At 41.8% G+C, this 19,316-nt stretch overlaps 1 protein-coding gene across 3 annotated transcripts in view; it reads right to left on the bottom strand.

Moving 5' to 3' along the window:
- Positions 1–19,316, bottom strand: part of LOC145985333 (transmembrane protein 117-like) — a 241,652-nt gene that overhangs the window by 131,981 nt on the left and 90,355 nt on the right. For all 3 annotated transcript variants that reach the window (XM_083119225.1, XM_083119226.1, XM_083119227.1), the window contains exon 3: positions 10,716–12,278. In XM_083119225.1, the coding sequence (XP_082975351.1) occupies positions 10,716–11,817 (1,102 nt within the window). In that variant the 5' untranslated portion in view covers positions 11,818–12,278. The remainder of the gene's footprint in view (positions 1–10,715; positions 12,279–19,316) is intronic.

Below are 19,316 nucleotides of genomic sequence, written 5' to 3'. Positions count from 1 at the left end.
CACAAAATGGGAAACTGAATCTCAGACTAGACTTCACATTGACGCCTTATCAACGTTTTGATTCTCACTCCCACTGTTTGAGGATTTTTGAAACGAGTCTGGTATTTCCTTTGTAGTAACTCTCCAGTCGTCCTCACGATGCTAGGTCAACACTCAAATTTCGGAGCTCACTGGGGTTACGAACCAGTGACCGCTCGCAAGAAAGGCAACAGCGCTAGCCATTCGGCTGCAAGCAAGCACTCTCATACGACGCCTAATTCTGTTTCACTTTTATATACTAGTTTTACAGCTTGTAGCATTTCAAAGAGAGTAATGTAGAGAGTAGAGAGAGAGAAAAAGGAGGGAAAGAGAGTGAGAGAGAGAGAGAGAGAGAGAGAGAGAGAGAGAGAGAGGAAGAAAGAAAAAGGGAGGGAGTGAGAAAGTAAAGAAAGAAAAGGTAGAGAGAGAGGAAGAAAGAAGAAAGAAAAAGGGAGAGTGAGAAAGTAAAAAAAGAAAAAGGAAGTGAGAGATAGGGAGAGAGAGAAAGATAAATGAAAGAGTTTCAAAGAAAGAAAGAAAGAGAAAAGGGGGAGAAGAAAAAGTAGAGAAAGAGAGGGAGTGAGAAAGAAAATTAGGAGTGAGAGAGAGAGAGAGAGAGAGTGAGTGAGAAAGAAAGAAAAAATAGACAAAGAAGGGGGGTTAAAATCAACTTTAGTGAATGTTAACTGTATTTTAACAAAGTTTTGTTTCATTCCTTGCAGGTAAGTGTCCGAAACTGTAGACTGAAGCGAACAATATTCCTCCAAGAAGGGGTGAGTACGTACAATCCAATAATTTTTTTACCTGGGTGCCAAAATTCTTCCTCTCGCCACTGATCTGGCTAGACTGGAATCAAATCTCTTATTTCAAGCTCTCCAATTCAATGTATATTGTTTAGTATTCACAAATGCTGATTAATTTATTTTTCATGTTGGAGGGCTTATGGTACCTGAATGTTTGTTTTCAAAACTGTTTCGAAGGAATCGTTTTTGTAATTCTGAACTCCCGTACGCCAGCAGAAGATTGGAATCATCGCATTTGATTGAGTGCGGATGGCAGAGGATTTGTGGGTTCATCCTACGCGAAAATCCCTGGAAATAATCATACGAATAATAAAATGAAAATTGTCAATATGTAGATCGCAAAGATTTCGCTATAGTGAGATACAGCGTGTCCAAAAATGAAGTGTATACAACTTGATGTTGCTGTCAAAAGAAAACTATGACATAGGACTAGTCTGCTATCGTTAAAATACCTGGCAACTGTGAACGTTTTGTTTTGACCGTGGCTAGAGGTGCTAGTTTCCTCATATAAAGAAAAAGCGTCTCCATTAGAGAAATCCTTGTGTGTTGTGATCTGCGGAATGAAAATATCTCCTGAAGCATTGGAGAATTCATGAAGGATATTCTCTGAAAGGTAAAGGCGATGCCCACCTGCAAAAACACACTAGTACAACTTCCTCCACGTATAACACCTTACATTTTGCAGCGTTATGGATCATCTGGTCATCCTCTGAGCACACGTGGAGACATGCTAACCACTATATTAAAACCTTTCGCTGTTTACATGTATTCCCAGTTGACAAATATCTTTGTCAAAGTGTTTTTTTGTGTTTAGTTACCATGATGAGAAAGAAATATTTTAGGGGGCGAGAGAAGGGAAGAATTGTTAAAGTAATGGTTGAGAATAAGATAAAAAGGAAGAACTTATAGTCATGGAGAAAATGGAAGAAAGAATAGGAAATGCCTATGCGAGAGGGAGAGAGAGAAAGAAGGTCAAAACCGAGAGAAAGGAATAAATTAAGAAGACAGGGAAAGAGAGAATAGAGAAAGAGGCTGAAGAATAAATGAGACAAAACGGCGGAAGATGATCAAGAAAAGTAATAAACACGGAGAAAGAGTTTTCCTACTTTAAACCCTAAAAAATAAGGCCTTAAATATACAAGGTGGCTCAATAGGTCACTTAACACCCCCAGTACAACGCCACTGCAGCGCGCAACATGGAAATGGTGATGACCAATCGTTATCAGGCCAAGGGGGAACCACATTGACGCCACCCACACGGTCGGCGGCCATTTTGATGTCCGCCATCTTGAATTTAACTTCAGAATTTTAAATGGTAAGGGGGTGATATGATATATCAAATCAGGCTAGAATTTCACGAGAAATGCAATGGTGAAGGTTCTTTCGACGTATCTTTAACCAGTAAAAAGTTATGACTGAATTCTTGTACCAATTTGCTCCTTTTCGAGGTGTTAGAAAAATGCCTTAAAATTTGTTTAGCGCATCGGTAATGCATCGAGATCAAAGTGACGTCTAGGGAGAGAAGTTCGCATGCCATTGCACACGATTTTAATCGGATACATCCATGAAGAGCTGCGCATTATAAATGGTTGTCGCGAACAATTTACAGTGTGACGCTTCCATTGAATTAGAAGTCCTTCACAGTGACAAGGCTAATGTTTATGTTCAGAAGGAAGTTCATAAACAGAATATTCGATGCTTTTTATCTGATAACCCATTTTCGACAGATCAAAGCTGAATGGTTAGTGTTGGTAAGTTAATGGTGTGGCGTGCTGTGTGGAACACGATTGGTTAGTCAATTTTCCATCAACGGAACCTTAAATGCTTAGGGCTACTTGGATTTGTTAAATAAACAGTTTTTTTCATCCTTGCTTATGGAAGAAGGTACTTTTTACAGAGCTTTTTCAATAGGGAAGAACACCAGAACACTTATGGGAACGTTATGAACCAGTTTTTGTCCAAAGTTAGTTATCAGATGACAAGGGTCACATATTCTGTTTATGAACTTCCTTCTGAACATAAACATTAGTCTTGTCACTGTGAAGGACTTTTAATTCAATGGAAGCGTCACACTGTAAATTGTTCGCGACAACCATTTATAATGCGCAGCTCTTCATGGATGTATCCGATTAAAATCGTGTGCAATGGCATGCGAACTTCTCTCCCTAGACGTCACTTTGATCTCGATGCATTACCGATGCGCTAAACAAATTTTAAGGCATTTTTCTAACACCTCGAAAAGGAGCAAATTGGTACAAGAATTCAGTCATAACTTTTTACTGGTTAAAGATACGTCGAAAAAACCTTCACCATTGCATTTCTCGTGAAATTCTAGCCCATTTTGATATGTCGCACGACCCCCTTCTCATTTAAAATTCTGAAGTTGAATTCAAGATGGCGGACATCAAGATGGCCGCCGACCGTGTGGGTGGCGTCAATGTGGTTCCCCCTTGGCCAGGCAATGATTGGTCATCGCCATTTTCACATTCCATGCCGCAGTGGTCTTGTACTGAGGGTGTTAAGTGACTTATTGAGCCACCCTGTACAAGAAAAGACACTAATAATAGGGTGAAGCGAAAAATATGTAGATAATTTTTCCGTATTCTAAAGGGAGGAGCAAGTGACCCCCTTGATCCTTCCTGCCAGCGCCAATAATACAACAGGCGTTTCAGTGCACGTCTGTGGGGGTGATATCCAGCATATTTTTATTGAGGGGGCGAAAAAATGTACAAGTGACATGTATATTTTTTTCAGTTTATTTCTCAGTAACCGCTTACTGGAAATTAAAAAAAATAATTAAAATAAATGACAAAATGATAATAAATACGAACACTCAACAAGAAAATATGCCAGAATAATATGCTTCATGTTGAGTATATGAATATAAATATAATGCATAAGCAGCACTTAAAAAAGAGAGAAGCATTTTGTAGCTTATTTATCTCGTTTTCTAATAATTTTGGGGGACACTGCCCATCGCTTAGTACTACCAAATCTCGCCTTTATGCACGGTTTGGTCAAATTGTACGTGGATTACAAACACTTGTAACCAGTAGCTACACCAAAAGATAGCTGTTGCAAATAATTAAACATCAACTGACATTACACGCTGCGAGAGAATTTATACGTCACGGGTTACATTTTCCTCTCTATACCTCTGCAATGTCACTTTTCCTCTTTTGTTACAAAGGAAGGATCCATTGGGTCGTTTTTCAAAGACCTTTCCTCCGAGGTTGAGTGTCGCACGAGCACTTTAACGTCACGAATCGTTAAGGGAAAATCATGAGCTCCGCTTCCTTATCGTTCCCCCCTTCTCAGCCGTTCGCAGTTTGGGGGGGGGGGGGGCGGAGGTTTTGCTATTTTAAAGAGAAGCCTCTTTATGCTTACTCTTTAGTGGCAACATTAGCGGAGAAAGATGTTTCTTTTCTCTTCATAATGCGGCAAACAGCAGTGCCATAACGAGCGGAGCTATATCGCTTTGTTCTTTTCCCGCCAAAACCTTTGTCGTAACAAAGCACGTGAGTGAAACGGCCAATCAGCCTTTCTGAAGCTGTATCTGATTGGTTCCTCTGTTGGTGTGCTTGCCAGTATAGGCAGGATTTGCCAGGAAAAAGGCATGTCTCGCAGACAAGAATGTTTACTTCAAATTCTTGAAATATGACCAGTATGAACTCGCTCTCTAGCCACAAAGAAACTTGAAACCCTTGTCCGAAATCCATTCCACCATATAGGTAGGATCTTCCACCTACTATCTGGCATATAGTGCAAGGTTGAATATCATTTTTCGTATCGGAAAATAAATTTTATTTTAAAACCATAATTTTAAGTTTTTGAAATACGAGGTGTTATCCATAAAGACACTCACGTTTCGGCGGGGTGCCGCTAGGGGCGGGGCGGGACTTGTACAGGGACTTCCGCCCGTTCAGTGCGCATCCAGCTGTGGACGTGTGAAGTTCGTTTCGCTTCTGCTCTGTTCATAATACATTGTTAACATGAGTGCTCCGATTGAAAATCCCGCCAGTTGGGAAGTGAGGTCGGTCATACGATTTTTGTTGGCGAAAGACACTAAACCGATTGACATTCATCGACAACTGTGTGAAGTTTACGGTAAGGATGTGATGAGTGAAAGTGGAGTGAGGCGTTGGTGCCTCATGTTTAAAGATGGCCGCACAAACGTTCACGATCAAGACCGAAGTGGGCGACCGAGCATTGTGACAGATGAACTGGTCGCAAAAATCAATGTCAAGATTCGTGAAAATCGCCGTTTTACGATAACAGAGCTCTCGTTTGAGTTTCCGAAAATTTCACGGAGCTTATTGCATGAAGTTGTGACCCAAAAGTTAGGCTACCATAAGTTTTGTGCAAGATGGTTACAAAAATTTTGACAGAGGAACAAAAAAACTCAGCGGATGGTAGCCGCCTTGAAATTCCTTGAGGCCTATATCAAAGACGGCGATTCCTTTATTGATTGTATTGTTACTGGGGACAAGGCTTGGGTTAAGCACGTTAATTGTGAAACAAAAGAGAACAGTCCATGCAGTGGGGACACACCAGTTCACCACAAAAATCAAGAAAATGCTTGAAAAACCATGACTGCAAGAAAACTACTGTGTTTTGGGATAGGGAAGGTGTACTGCTAGTTGACTTTTTGGAACGGGGTGCAACAATTACCGCTGACAAATATTTGTGAAACATTACAGAAGTTGCAAAGATCAATTCAAAACAAACGCCGAGGAAAACTGAGTGCAAAAGTCCTGCTGTTTCATGACAACGCCCGCCCGCACTCGGCCAACCGGACGCAGGAACTTTTACAGTCCTTTCATTAGGAGGTTTTCGACCATCCGTCATATAGCCCGGATCTCGCACCAAGTGGCTTGCACTTGTTTCCCTACATGAAAACCTGACTAGCAACGCAGCGCTTGGATGACGACGGAGACCTTCAGGCTGGTGTGCATAAATGGTTGAAGTCACAGGCGGCAACGTTTTATGACAATGGACTTCGTAAGCTTGTTCATCGCTATGATAAGTGCCTAAACTTGTACTGCGACTACGTCGAAAAGTAGTGTAAGAGTGTAGCTTCCAAATGTATATAATAAAAATGTCTACTTTCACTTGTCTTCTTTTTATTCCAAATCGTGAGTTACTTTCTGTATAGGCCGTATATATTGTATCAGGGTTTTGTTCACATTTTTCCGTCTGGTGGGGTGTAAGTTTGTATTTTAGGATGTATAAGGGCATATGTATAGCCCAAATTACTTCAAATTGGGCCTTTCTGACAATATTTAGAGGGTGTTTGGGAAATTTTTAGGAGTGTTAAGGGGGTGTTGGGGGCAGTGGTGGCGATTAGGGGGGCGTGAGGGCAGTTGTCACCAACGTTTTGCCATTTTTGCCCTCGCTCTATGCTAAACATTATCTACGAAGGGAAAACAAACTGTCCTTGCCCCTCCTCCAATTTTTGGTACCTTACCCTCCCCAATTTTCGAACCCAATCTTTGGGAGTGTGTGGATTAATCACTGTATTGTGTGGCATGGACATTGAAGCAACACAGCTAGAAAAAGGACCAATTTAGTTAGTAAAATTCTCACTGCAAACGCCCACTCACTACAGAAAATGAAGACAATCTCTTAGATCCGTCAATCCTCTTTAGATTTCTCTTAGTCTTTCTTTTTGCCTTGGGGCTGTCTTTCTTCTCTCTCTCATCCTTTCTAGAAGCTCAATTTTGACCTTTCCTTTTCTCGAAAGTTGTTAATTCTCCTCGTTCTCTTTATCCGGATCAACTTTAAATGCCATGGGCACGTCTGAGGCCTTGGCTTTTTTTCTAATTAACCAATTACGACTCAAGCACGCTCAGAGCCGCAGGAAGACGGGGTACTCTGTTTAAAAAGACGCAAATACTTTGGCAAATAAATGTTCAAAGTCTGAGGCAACTTCCAATCTGTTAAGTTTCGAAAGTTATTGCTTTTATACAGGGTTTCTATAAATTAGTTATACAAAAGTAACCGTTAATTGTGAAGAAAGTGTATGTGTAACATAAATGGTTTACATCAATGAATACAGCATATCTTCAAGTTTATTGTCGCACGTTGTTAGTTTCAGACGGCGCCACTGGAGGCGTGAGCGTTTGTTTATCTTACACAAATGGCGAGTTGGATTGGTCGTGGTGGAACGATTCCGTGGCCACCTCGTTCGCCTGATTGGTACCCATGGATTTCTCTATCTGGGGTTACATTAAAGAACGTGTGTTTGTTCCCTCTCTTCCCAGCAACGTCGACGAGGTGGCCACGGAATAGTTCCACCACGACCAATCCAAGTCGGTACTTGTGTAATATAAACAAACGCTCACGCCTCCAGTGGCGGCGTCTGAAACTAACAACGTGCGACAGTAAACTTGAAGATATGCTGTATTCATTGATGTACAAGGGTTGGATAAAAAGTAATGGCAACACTGCTGTCCCGTGAAAGGGGCGAGTCACAGCGCCACAACCGTTTCGTGGTTGATAAAGGAATGTCAGACGAGGAAGTATAGTGAGTGGGGTGCGATTGTATGTTATTCAGTCAAAAACAGCAGTGCTCTGAAGCAGAGGACGAGAGTGCAAACGCCCTAACAATATGTTTAGGCAAGAAGAACAACGTCTCTTAGGCAGACGGTCAACGCTGCCTACTACTGCACCTTCTTGCAACACCACCTTCGTCTCGCATTAAGAAGGAAGCGACGGCACGTTCTGGCACGGTGTCCCATCATCCTGCTTGACAATGCAAAGTGTCACACTGCGAACACTGTGACGGCGCTCCTGCATAACTGGTAGTGGGAGGTACTGGAACATCCGCCGTATTCACCGGTATGAGACCGTGTGATTACGACCTTTTTGCCAAAATGAAGGAACCACTGGGCGGGAAGCACTACGACACGCGCGAAGCCATCATACGTGGTATAGGGCGGTCACTGCGGGACATCGACAGAGATGGATGCGCTGACGGTGTACGACGCCTTCCATACGTGTGGCAGAAGGTCGTAGAGATGGAGGGGGGCGATTACATTGAAGGGATGTAACACGTGCTCCTCTGCCAATACAGTCAAGTAGCAATTATACCAGTGTTGCCATTACTTTTTATCCAACCCTTGTATATACCATTTCTGTTACATATACACTTTCTTCACAATTAACGGTGACTTTTGTATAACTAATTTATAGAAACCCTGTATAATTCTAGAAATTCGATAAACATGAAGTAGATAGAGTGAACTGACTACTACCAGTGCCAAGGATGAGCAAGAGGGAACGAGATAGGAGCTGGAGTGCTGGACTGAGATAACGTTAGTGACTCACTGAGATGAGCTCCATACTTCAGTCTATCCTAGTACAGTTCCCGTCACTACACTCTGTCTAGGAAATCTCTGGAGTAAGTGAACCAAGACAAGTCTTCTGCGCAGGTAGTGACTGGAGAGGACTAGCCCGTTGAACGCGTCAGAGGGGAAGTGAGTGCATGGAGGGGAAAGCTCGACTGCAGATACCAGCCTTTTGGTTTGCTGCGCCCACTCTATTCGTCCCATTCTTTACCGGCCTTGCTCCACAGACACCCGAGTCAGAGGGTAGGTGGTCTGACGTGACCTGTGTAGCCATCACGTGAGTGCTTCCACTCCTGAGAGAAGCTCTGGAGACAGCACATACTTTGTTCTCTGCCAGCCGTATCCTTGGCGAGGGGAATTTGAACAGTGTGTTGTCACATTCATAGCGGAGGGGAGGGGCAGGCACCCGACACACAGGGATCAGGTATTTCAGATAGCGAGCGGAAAATAATATGCCTTCGAGAGGCTTGAATAGCTCTTCGATATCATTTGTTCATCCTATGAAGGACTCGTGCGACAGCACGGTCAGTCACTACGTATATACTCACCTTGCAGACGGCAGGCAACTCAGTGGCGCGAACTGTACCAGAATATGATAACATGATACCTCTTTTTAGAAGACAGACATTTTCAACAGCTTTCCTGGCGTCGAATGATGAAGAGGTTTCCTCAAGATATCAACCAGGTGATTTACTGATAGACTTCCAAGCTATTGAGAGCTAACGCCACTCTCATCTTCAGGGATTTACTTCCATCCCTGAAGACGAGAGCGATAATAGCTCTAGAGAACATGGAAGCCTATCCGGAAATCACCTAGTTCATTTCCCGAGAAAACCTCTTCATCATTTACAAAATTTTCTTCGTAGACACCCAAAGTCAAATGGAACCTTAACATGGACTAAAAGCAAACTTCGATATTTACCTGAGCTGGCAACACTTTGTGGTATTTCGCTGCCACCAGAAGGTTCTCAGGGACTACATTCTCATGCTAAGAATCTTGAATTCCAAGCAAGAAGCAAAGGTTTTCTGCGCGTGTATTCATCCGCGAGAGTGGGAAACGGCTCAGTTCACAGTGCGCCACGTGAATTGAATAAGATCAACCACATGTGAGAAATCCAGAGCCCCTCCCCCAATGGAAGAATGATATCTCATGCGAGTGCAGAAACTCCATTATATTTCTCGTTTATTCGTCTGATCCCAAAAGGTCTTTCCTTGTGTCCTTTGGCCTCGTAGGAAACCAGTTATCCTGCCGTGGAAATTGATATTTTGCCTTTCACTGCGCGCTCGGATTTTTAAAGGTTATTTGATCTCCATGGAAAATATTTTCAGTGCCACAGTGCCAGTTGCTCTCTGAAATTTATTGAAAAATGCCCAAGGGGATAATTCGCCAATATCATACATGGAAAGGGTCAAATCTTCGATTCCCTTTCGAAAATTGACATCGTTCATTTCAAGTTACAATGAAAAAAAAAATCATTTGTTTTGATGGTTGATAAGGGAAATAACGTTAATTTAATTAGTAATCTAGCAGAATAATCAAAGAAAAGAACGTGGCCAAAAAAGGGAGCATAAAATGCAGGGTCAAGGTCATATTTGTCACATTCTATAATTTAATCCAAATAATAAATGTTTCCATAAGTTTTCACAATTCCAAAAATGAGATTTTTATTTGACAGACTACATAATGTGAACTTCATGACTAAAATTTCTCCTTTTCAAAGATTTTTATTGAAGGTTCAATGTAGACAGATTTGAATTAGTATCCATTTTAGTGTTTATGGTATTAAATGTAAAATAAATGAAGAAAAGTTGTGCTGGCTATTTACTAATTTGTTATATAAAGTAGAGGTGTCACTCCAAGAATATAATAATAACAATTAAAATTAAATTGGCAATTACATAGTTGTTTAATATTGTTAGTTGATAATGAATATTATAATTTAGTTTTATATCAACGACTTGATCCTTCTACAAAAGTTCTGGCGACATCTATGATTAGGTAATTCCTTTTTATTACTGGAATTTTCAGGAATGTTGTAGGGGCTTCTAACTACAGAAGCTCCTTTTCTTCCGGAATTTATATTTTTTTACCAAAAGGGGGTCATAACTTAAGGAGAATATGTTCAGCGCTGATTTCATACAATGAGAGAGTGAATCCAAATGAACGGATCAGAGATCTATTCAAATAAATTAGATTTACAATTTGGTTCAAATGACCCCGTTACGCAGAGCTGGATTCATTTGGCTGAAGAATCAAGGGTATACATAAGTTTCAAACTATTCATTTGAATGATTAATCATAATGAATTGTTTATCTTACATCTGCAGAATGCAAAGGAATATGTTAGATTTCAATCAAGTATTGAATTTTCTGAGGACGTTAAAATTACTCTTGAAGCAGTTTATTTTCTTGAGAGATCTGCAAGTTGAATTTTCTGGTCATTGGCTGCTTTCTTGCCAGTTGCTGAAGCAATGTCTAATAGACTGTTATGCTGAAAGAAATGAATTTAGAAGAATGTAAGAAATATTTGTAAGAAAAACGTACCTGTGTGACTATGAGACACTGGATCTTCGGCAAACAGTAGAAAATTGCAAAAGATTACGAAGTAGGTGACGAAAAGGCGAGCGTAAGGATGCTGGAAGTAATAGCGCAGATCCCGTTCCATGTAGTAGACCAGGAAGTTGTGGCCATCGACGCTCTTCCTCCTTTGGAGGGCCTCGCTCTCCTCCCAGCTACTGGCCTTCTTCGTGGGCTCCTGCGAGAAGGGAGGGGCGTGCTGGTAAGGGGGAGGGTGAACCGAGTTCTGGAATTTATCGAAACTGGACTTCTTCCCCTTTGGGACATCGCCATCGCTTATGGCTCCTCGGAATTCGTCCTCCGGCGTGTATATCGTGGTGGTGTCCAGCGTGTCACCGAAGCTAAGCTGCTTCTGGACTCTTGTTCTGGTGGCGCCGTTACCGCTGGAAGAGTCCAGCTCGACCACGCTCGGCTTTCCAGAGAGGGAGCCCGGAAGGGGGATTTCCAGGGAGGTTGGAGTGACCGTGGGTGCCGAACCGGGGGTGTTGAGAGACCCCGGCGTTGTGATGGGGAGCGGTGAGGAGCCCTGGGTCGCGAGCGAGGGTGGTTCCAGCGAGCAAGGGGTGGCCAAGGGGGCCAAGGGGGCGAGGAACTCGAGTTCCGAGCCTGAGGTGGCGAGCGGGGCCGGCGTCGTTGGGGGCGCGGGGGGCGGAATGAACAACGGGTCGAACAGGTTCGGACACGTCGGGGAATGCGTGAGAGAACGCGGAGAAGGCAACCGTGGCATAAATGAATCGTCATCGTCGGCAGCGCCGATGCTGCTGCCGCCTGGCGGTAGCGAGCCGAGTTCCAGGAATCCGTCAGCGTCTTGACCGTCGCTCAGGTGCCAAGATATGCTCCTCGTCTGCGGAGACAGGTGGTTGTTGTTCAGCGAACTCAAGGTGCTGCCATCTATGTACGACATCTGCTGGGAGACTCGGTTCCAGAAATCCTGCGTGCTACCGCCGCCTGCGGCGCTTTCCGGCCTGCGCCCACCGTTCAGGCTCTTCCGTTCCAGGTGACCGTTGCACGTGTTGAGGGACAGGAGCGAGCACCTCAAGGGGCGCGTGTAACCCGGTCTAACATCCATTCCGTATCACGCAAGACCGCTGACTTTCAACGCGCACTTGACGCACACACTGATACAAATATAATTTTTACACATACGTACAAATGAACACATGTACGCACACAGACGTTCGTCTTTTTTTTAATATATCACGGCGGAAGTTGTAAAAGCGTTTTAACAATAAAAAAAACACCCGTGTCTTTGTTCTTTTAAGTCTTGAATACTCTTTTTTTACACACACTAAAATATGCTCTTTTTTTGGTCGAAGAGGGGTTGTTTTGATCTACCCTATGCCAGTGGCGAATATGACCCGGACTTGAGCCGAGTGCCTCATGTTGGTTCCGTTCTGTGTACACATCCTATTTGAAGCGCGGCCGCCTTCAACATGGCGCCTGCTCGCGATTTCTATGCACTATTGAGTCACCATCTCCACACTACAACATCACTTCCGCACATGGACGAGCTTCGTACGCTGATGATATCTGAAAGAAAAGAAAGATAAAGTAAATAATTGAGAAACACCCTGTACATTAAAATTATAAACTAATTCCATAGCCTCCAATTCATCATTATTGCGGTACATCTTATATCAGATTTATTCCTTGTATCATCCTATATCGTTACAGATTAAGGATCTCAGTTGGGGCACCGAATTTTGCTCAATATCGTGGAGGATAAGTCGTGTTGTAGTACGAGGAGCAGTTCAGACGAAAAGCAATTACTATTTAAAGTTCTACTACAAGTGTGTATGTGTTTTAATATTTTGCTCCTTGAGACATTGTTTCGACCCCTTACAAACGACAGATTATCCTGTCATGATGCAACCACGCAGCACAGATGCAGGGTTTCCACTAAATTGTATTCATTTATTACGTTACGGTCTGGCTGTAATGAGTCAGTGTGGATATATTTGAACAGAACCTACAAAGCTGTACAGTCACAGACACATCTGGGTTGTATCAACCCCATTATCTCTAAAGTAGGGTCGTTAAAACCCAAAAGTGTCCGTGACTGTACAGGCACTTAAGAAGAAATTATTAAACCACGGAAATACATTCAATCGACAGCTCAACTGGTCTCGTTCATGCTATTCCCCCAGAATAAAATTCATATCACTGGCAACACTGAGTCTGTGCCGAGTGGTTGCATACATACAGGATAAGTTTATTTTTCAAGGGACGAGCGTGGTGTAAACGACATATCAAGAGATAAAACAATATCTTTAAAAAATGTCACCCCTATATGATGCGAAAGTTTGTCCGTGTTGTAAGGCGTCATCCTGCTTATGTAGCCACTATATATAGTTCCGGACGATTTTTTAGAAAACTCGGACTTTCTCTATCTCAGAATATTGACTAGGGGCGAAGAGCCGTGTGGGCACCACGTGTCCCTTCAGTGTTGCCAGTTCTTGTAAGGACACTCACGTGGACAAGTACGTAGTAGCAACACGCCTCGTCGAGATTGTGTCTAAGATAAGATCAGAGTGTTCTTAAGTTTGTCCGGAAGTATAGTCAATTATAGTGTATCTACTTATGATTCTGCTACTTGGGAGGAAAGGACTCTACGTGGCTCTCCCTCCTATACTTTGTAGCATTCGCACTCCGTTATGGTGCACTGTATTATATAGCCCAGCCAGAGGCGAGGCGTCAGGTCATCGAGAGCTGCAGCGATGATCAAGCAAAATAATAAAAATATTGCATCTTAAATATTTTAGATAAGAAGTAAAAAATTAGTCAGATTGTGTGCATATTTGTGCGAAACAGCTCGAAATACGCAATAGATTCGCTAATCTTAGCGCATCGAAATGAGGACCCAGTACAGTTGAGAGCTGAGAAGACTGCGAGTGCGGGGTGAGGTTCGGGGGTGAACGGGGAAGAAGTGTGTGGAGGGAAGCTTCGACTTGGTGTTCAATTTTTCAGTGTTGCCAGACATACAGAAATTCCTGTAGGAAAGGGTGAGAATCTGATAATGGAATCGGGACTCTCCGGTTGCTCACATCTTTCCCGAGGGACGACCGTGTCAGGTGCTCTCGCGAAGAAGCATTAACAAGACGCTAGGAAATACACAAAAAACACACACCCTTACTTTGTTAGTCACGTTGGAAGCAGATTGCTTTAATTTGTGAAGTTCTACTAATTGTTGCCTCAAACGTTTATTGCTAACATTCTTCACTTTATGTAATAAACGATTGCATTGTTTCTTTACTTGTTCTTCAGCACATTTTAATTTCTTTTTCACAGTTTCAACTCACTATTATTCTTGGAGATTGGGTATATTGAATATATTTCCAGTACTCAAAGTCTCTGAATTATTGTGTGCCGTGCAAATTCTTTTGCAAGAAGATAACTCTTCAAGTTTTCCACTGCTCGCTTTCGAATCTTGACGTTTATTGGCACGTCCACTTCGATCAATTATGTAATTTGGCTGTTGCACACTACAATTCACCACACAACCAGGTAAATTTAAACTTGGTTCAGCATTTTTATTAAGCTGCGTTCTACAGGCATTGCTCAGCAGTTCTGCTTTTAAGTTTAGTTCGTAATCGGCATCCAGAAAATGCGATGAGAACACTGTGGCTGTTTTGATATTAACAGGATCTAATCTCTTACACTTTGAAACCCACATCTTGCACATAATCGGATCCTTTGGGACAGGGCCATAGGCAGGAAAAATGTTGGGGAGGGGGTTCACTCTTAATTTTTCCCATGGGCGTCGCATAATCTATAGTCATAAAAATTATGTTGTTTGACCATTCACATGAAACTTAATTTTTGGGATTTTGAAAACTGTGGAAAGCAGTAATTCTTTGGTTTAAATGGTAAAACATAACCTGGTACCTGCATTGAACCTCAATTTTTATACCTAACGCTGTTTTTCTTCGGTTATTCTGTTCGAATACTAACTAACTGGACTTTATTAATAAAACTAACAAACGTTGTGCTATTTTGTAACTTGCAATAAACGATGTCTATTCTATAGACTAGTTCGATCCCACTTTCCGACGCTCATATTGTTCCTATGCTTTCCAAACAGCATGATATACTACAACCACTATGCCCTATACAAGTATGTGCTTTATAGGACCGCATATAGGTTAAATGTACAGTATGTACTACCGTATATCGACTTCTGGGTGAAGGATAGTGAATGTAACACGCTATGAAGCAGGATATTCTAGGTTTGAACACTTATGAAGGGGCATTTAAACCCTTATCGAACAGGGAATTAAAAGTTGTAACTGGAATTTTGGGATAATCGCAAGGGAATTTTCAGTCTGATCCAGGAACAGCACTGGAAAGAGGACAGCAGAAGTGAAAATGAAGGGGTCATGGGTGGGCTGTGATTCTGAGAATGAAACCCGTTTCGCTCAAATTTCAGAATTCAAAATGTTTGAAAATTTCAACTCCATCATTTCAGAATTGTGTGTCTGTTGTATTTTGTGCAACTGCGAATATTTTTTTTAAAAAATATGTTACAAATTTTAGTTTCTGAACTCGTATTAATCCAACATGCCAGAAGTTTCGGTAGGGGGAGGGGCTTGAACCCTAACCCCCCCTAAATACGGCCATGCTTTGGGAGCAAATAGCTTACACCTACTGTATTTCTTGCGTTGTTCTGGCACAAAGCAACAGCACAATTGCGCGGCATCTTACTGAAGTGTTACTGTTGTTGCAAAAACAAGAAAATCCCCACTATCACACAAGCCAAAGAAAAGGAAACACAAGGCACTTTCAAGTTGCCTCGCACAAATGCAGATCCTATAACAAGCGGAAAGGTCAGTGACAGCGTCACCCCTGTCCCGTGATTGACGTCAGGGTTGGAACCTCCCACGACCCTCTTTTTTCAGCTTCGGGAGGGAAGACTGCGCTACTTTCTCAACTATATTATATACTATTTTGGATCTGTGTGTGTGCGTCTTGCTAACTCCAGTGCTCTTGTTCCATTGTTGCAGTGCGAGTATGTCTTCTTCGCGAAGAATGGGACAGACAATTCACAGTGAAGCTAGGGAGATAATAAGAAACGTGATACAGCAGTGTGATGAAGAGGCCAAAGAAGGAAAATTAAAGTACTTGCTACAGCAATCAAATTTGCGTCTGTGTAATTACACGGGCGTATCTGTGCGGAGTGTATCAAAAATAAGGAAAGAGGCCCATGAAGCGGGCGAGACGTCACTGTCTACACCGGGTAAGAAACGACGACGAGCCGAGCAATACAGATTCCATTGCGACGAATTCGATCGAAGGGTCATCAGAGACGTAATACAAGAATTTTACCTTGTTAAAAATACAATACCAACGGCACCGAAACTTCTTTCAGCCATTCGTGAAAAAAATAATTTTCCGTGGAAAGTGCATAGTTTACGTCGTCTGCTTCATGATATGGGTTTCAGTTGGAAAAAATGCAGAAGCAACAGAAAAATTCTCATAGAACGTCCAAATATTGTTCATTGGCGTGCCAAATATCTAAGGGCAATTAAAAAATTGAGATCGGAGAATCGTGTGATAGTATATATCGACGAGTCATGGGTCGACAATAATCTCACCTTTGGGAAATGCTGGCAAAGTGACTCAGTACAAGGAGTGTCAACCAACACCAGTTCCTCCAATAGGTTAATTTTAGTTCATGCTGGTTCAAGGCACGGCTTCATAAATGTAGCCAACTTGATATTTAGGGCAGGAAAGGCAACCGGAGACTATCATGGACAGATGAATTCCGTTAACTTCGAGAAATGGGTGAGGGAAAAACTTCTGCCAGCCCTCCCGAGGGCAAGTGTTTGTGTATTGGATAACGCTCCCTACCACAACATACAGGTGAATAAGCCTCCGACTAAATATTCTGTGAAGCAGGAGATGATAGACTGGTTAAGACTAAACGAAGTGCCATTTTCAGAAAGCATGAAAAAATTTGAATTATTCTAATTGATCGAAAAGTACAGGCCGCCAGATAAGATTTTTCGTGTGGACGAACTTTTGAAGACGAATGGCCATGCAGTGTTTCGGTTGCCTCCTTACATGTGCGAATTGAATGCCATTGAACTAGCGTGGGCTAAAATAAAACGACTTGTGAGGGAGAAAAATATAACAGGAGATTTGACGTTGTCAAGGTTGGAGGAAGTGACAAAGAATGCGGTGGAATCTGTGACGCCAGCTGACTTTTGAAGGATATGACAGGCATGTCATCACTGTCGAACAGGACTACTGGCAGAAAGATGGTCTGATGGAGGACACTGTGGATAGAATCGTTATTTCACTAGGTGGTATTGACAGTGATGAAGACGACAACATCAGTGACAGCGATTCATCTTCGGGATCGGAATTGGCACAAACCTTATCAGATAGTGACGATGACTGATGAAAGGTGAGTGGAAAGCATGTTATTGTACAAATACTTTAATCATCAAAGTAAAATTCCTCCATTATTAGTATTGCTTTCACTTGCTACTATGTAATATGTTCCACTCATTTGCAATGCGTTTTCGTACCATGCCTTTTTCATTTATGCCGCTGCCACCCTGAAAGGAAGACGAGCTGGCTGCGCACGGCGACAACAGTTTCGCATTCCTCAGCCTTGCAGTCTTCTGAGCTCCCAACTGTACTACCCCTCGCGCCGAACCCTCCCGTCGAGTTTCCTCTTAAAGGCAATGATGTTAGACGGCTCAGCTCATCGCAGAACGGTGCGAATCCCTCTGGTTCCTGCCGGTGCCGAGAACAGCCGAACGCTTCCGAACAGGCAGACATCCTACAAGGTCCAACGACCTCTACTTTCTCCCACTCTTGAAGGCCTGGGTCAGGCCTGGTTTCTCTGGAATTAAGATTATTTCGCAGTGGCGTGCCCAAAAGGGGGTTGGTGAGGGTCATAATCCCTGCTTAGGCTCAATATTCGTTACAAAAATCATCAAAGGCAGAAAAAGATGGCAAAATGAGGAATGGCTACTTAAAAAGTACACGTAACATCCCTCCCCCTTCTAAAATCCTGGGCACGCCACTGCACTTGTTAAGAGGAAAACATATTGAACGATATGAAATCTGCTTTTCATTATCAAAACAACTGGCGACGGACTATAAAGGTTCTTACCTTTCAAGGCGACATTTGAAGTGTTGCATTTCAGTTTCAAAACAGAGAAAGAAAAAATTAGAATTATTGTTTTCTGGTATTGCTCATTTTAAGTAGTGCAGTCTCCAAAGTATTTTCTTCCAAGTTTATCATTTATAGTGTTATTAGCAGAATTATTAAAGTTATTAACACTATATAAACTAAAAATTTCTAAAAAAACAATATCAGCAAGAAAATAAAATACAATAGTTTAAATATAGCCAAGAAAATAAATAATAAAATAAAATAACATGTGTGCTGTGGTCTTTATACGTATTTATGTGGTATCATTAAAATACACATTTTATATATTTTATTTATTTTAAAAATGCCTTCTCCATCGTAATGTATTTCTTTATGAATCATAAAAAAATCGAAATACAAGAATATAAGATCAAGGAAAGAACACAAAAATACGTTTTCCTTGCTAAAACTGGCGGATACTAAACTTTCTCCAGTGACATTTCATCCCTTTGTCGTCACAGTTTTACAACTACCCTGGCTTGCCAAAAAGGGACATTATGTGCAGACTTTCCGAAGCAGGCGGGAAACACCCCAGTCAAGTCAACGGACCTTGCACGGAACATGTGGTGGTTTTGTTTTGTATTGCGCCGTAGTGTTGCGTATTATCCATCGAGAAAGAACTCTTGGGGTCTGTATAGTAAGAGAAAGTGAAAAACACTGTCAATTACAAATTTGGAAACGAAAACAAGGAGGCTCGAGTTTATAAACAAGTAAGGTACGACTTTTTATATTAATTAAACGACTATTTTACTTTGTAATTCGTGCATGTCAATTTGTTGTATGTAATTTATTGCATATGTTCGAGAATAACCAACTTTCTCCTTTGTCGTTAAAAGTGCCTTAGTGCGATAGCCTGAGGTGAAACAAGTCTCTTAGTGACACGTGACAGCAACAGTGTTGCCAGTGTCCCTCGTAATATTGTAAAAACATCGATATTTATAACAGCCTATTTATTCTCTTGTGCAATGTTTTTGAAACTTCGTCAAAGTTCTTTTTCTGTCAAATTCAATAGATGGCCATCAATATTGTTCGTTGGTCTGAAATGTTGAAATAATTTACCTCAGTGAGTTCTGTGCATCAATACACACGATTTGCAAAAAAAAAAAAAATCCCGCTTTTGGCAACACTTTGCTTATTTGTTATTAAAACATGCATGTTCTTACATATGTTTGTCTCTCTAAATTTTTCCAATATACAGGGCATTCTCTTGGCAGAAAGCGTTTCTCCTCATTCCGTTTCGCTATTCCGTTATACGGTCGTAAACACCGGGTTGCGTGACTTTTCGGACACACTGTATTTAATTACAGGAATACAAATAACAAATTAATCATATTTAATAATTTTCATCGTGTGGGATAAAATTATGTGTCTTTTGTAGTCGTAGGGTCTGTGGTATGAGCTTT

Source organism: Lepisma saccharinum, chromosome 3, assembly GCF_977018435.1.
Source record: "Lepisma saccharinum chromosome 3, izLepSacc3.1, whole genome shotgun sequence".
Taxonomy (NCBI): Eukaryota; Metazoa; Arthropoda; class Insecta; order Zygentoma; family Lepismatidae; genus Lepisma; species Lepisma saccharinum.
This window is presented reverse-complemented; position numbering and strand designations above follow the sequence as displayed.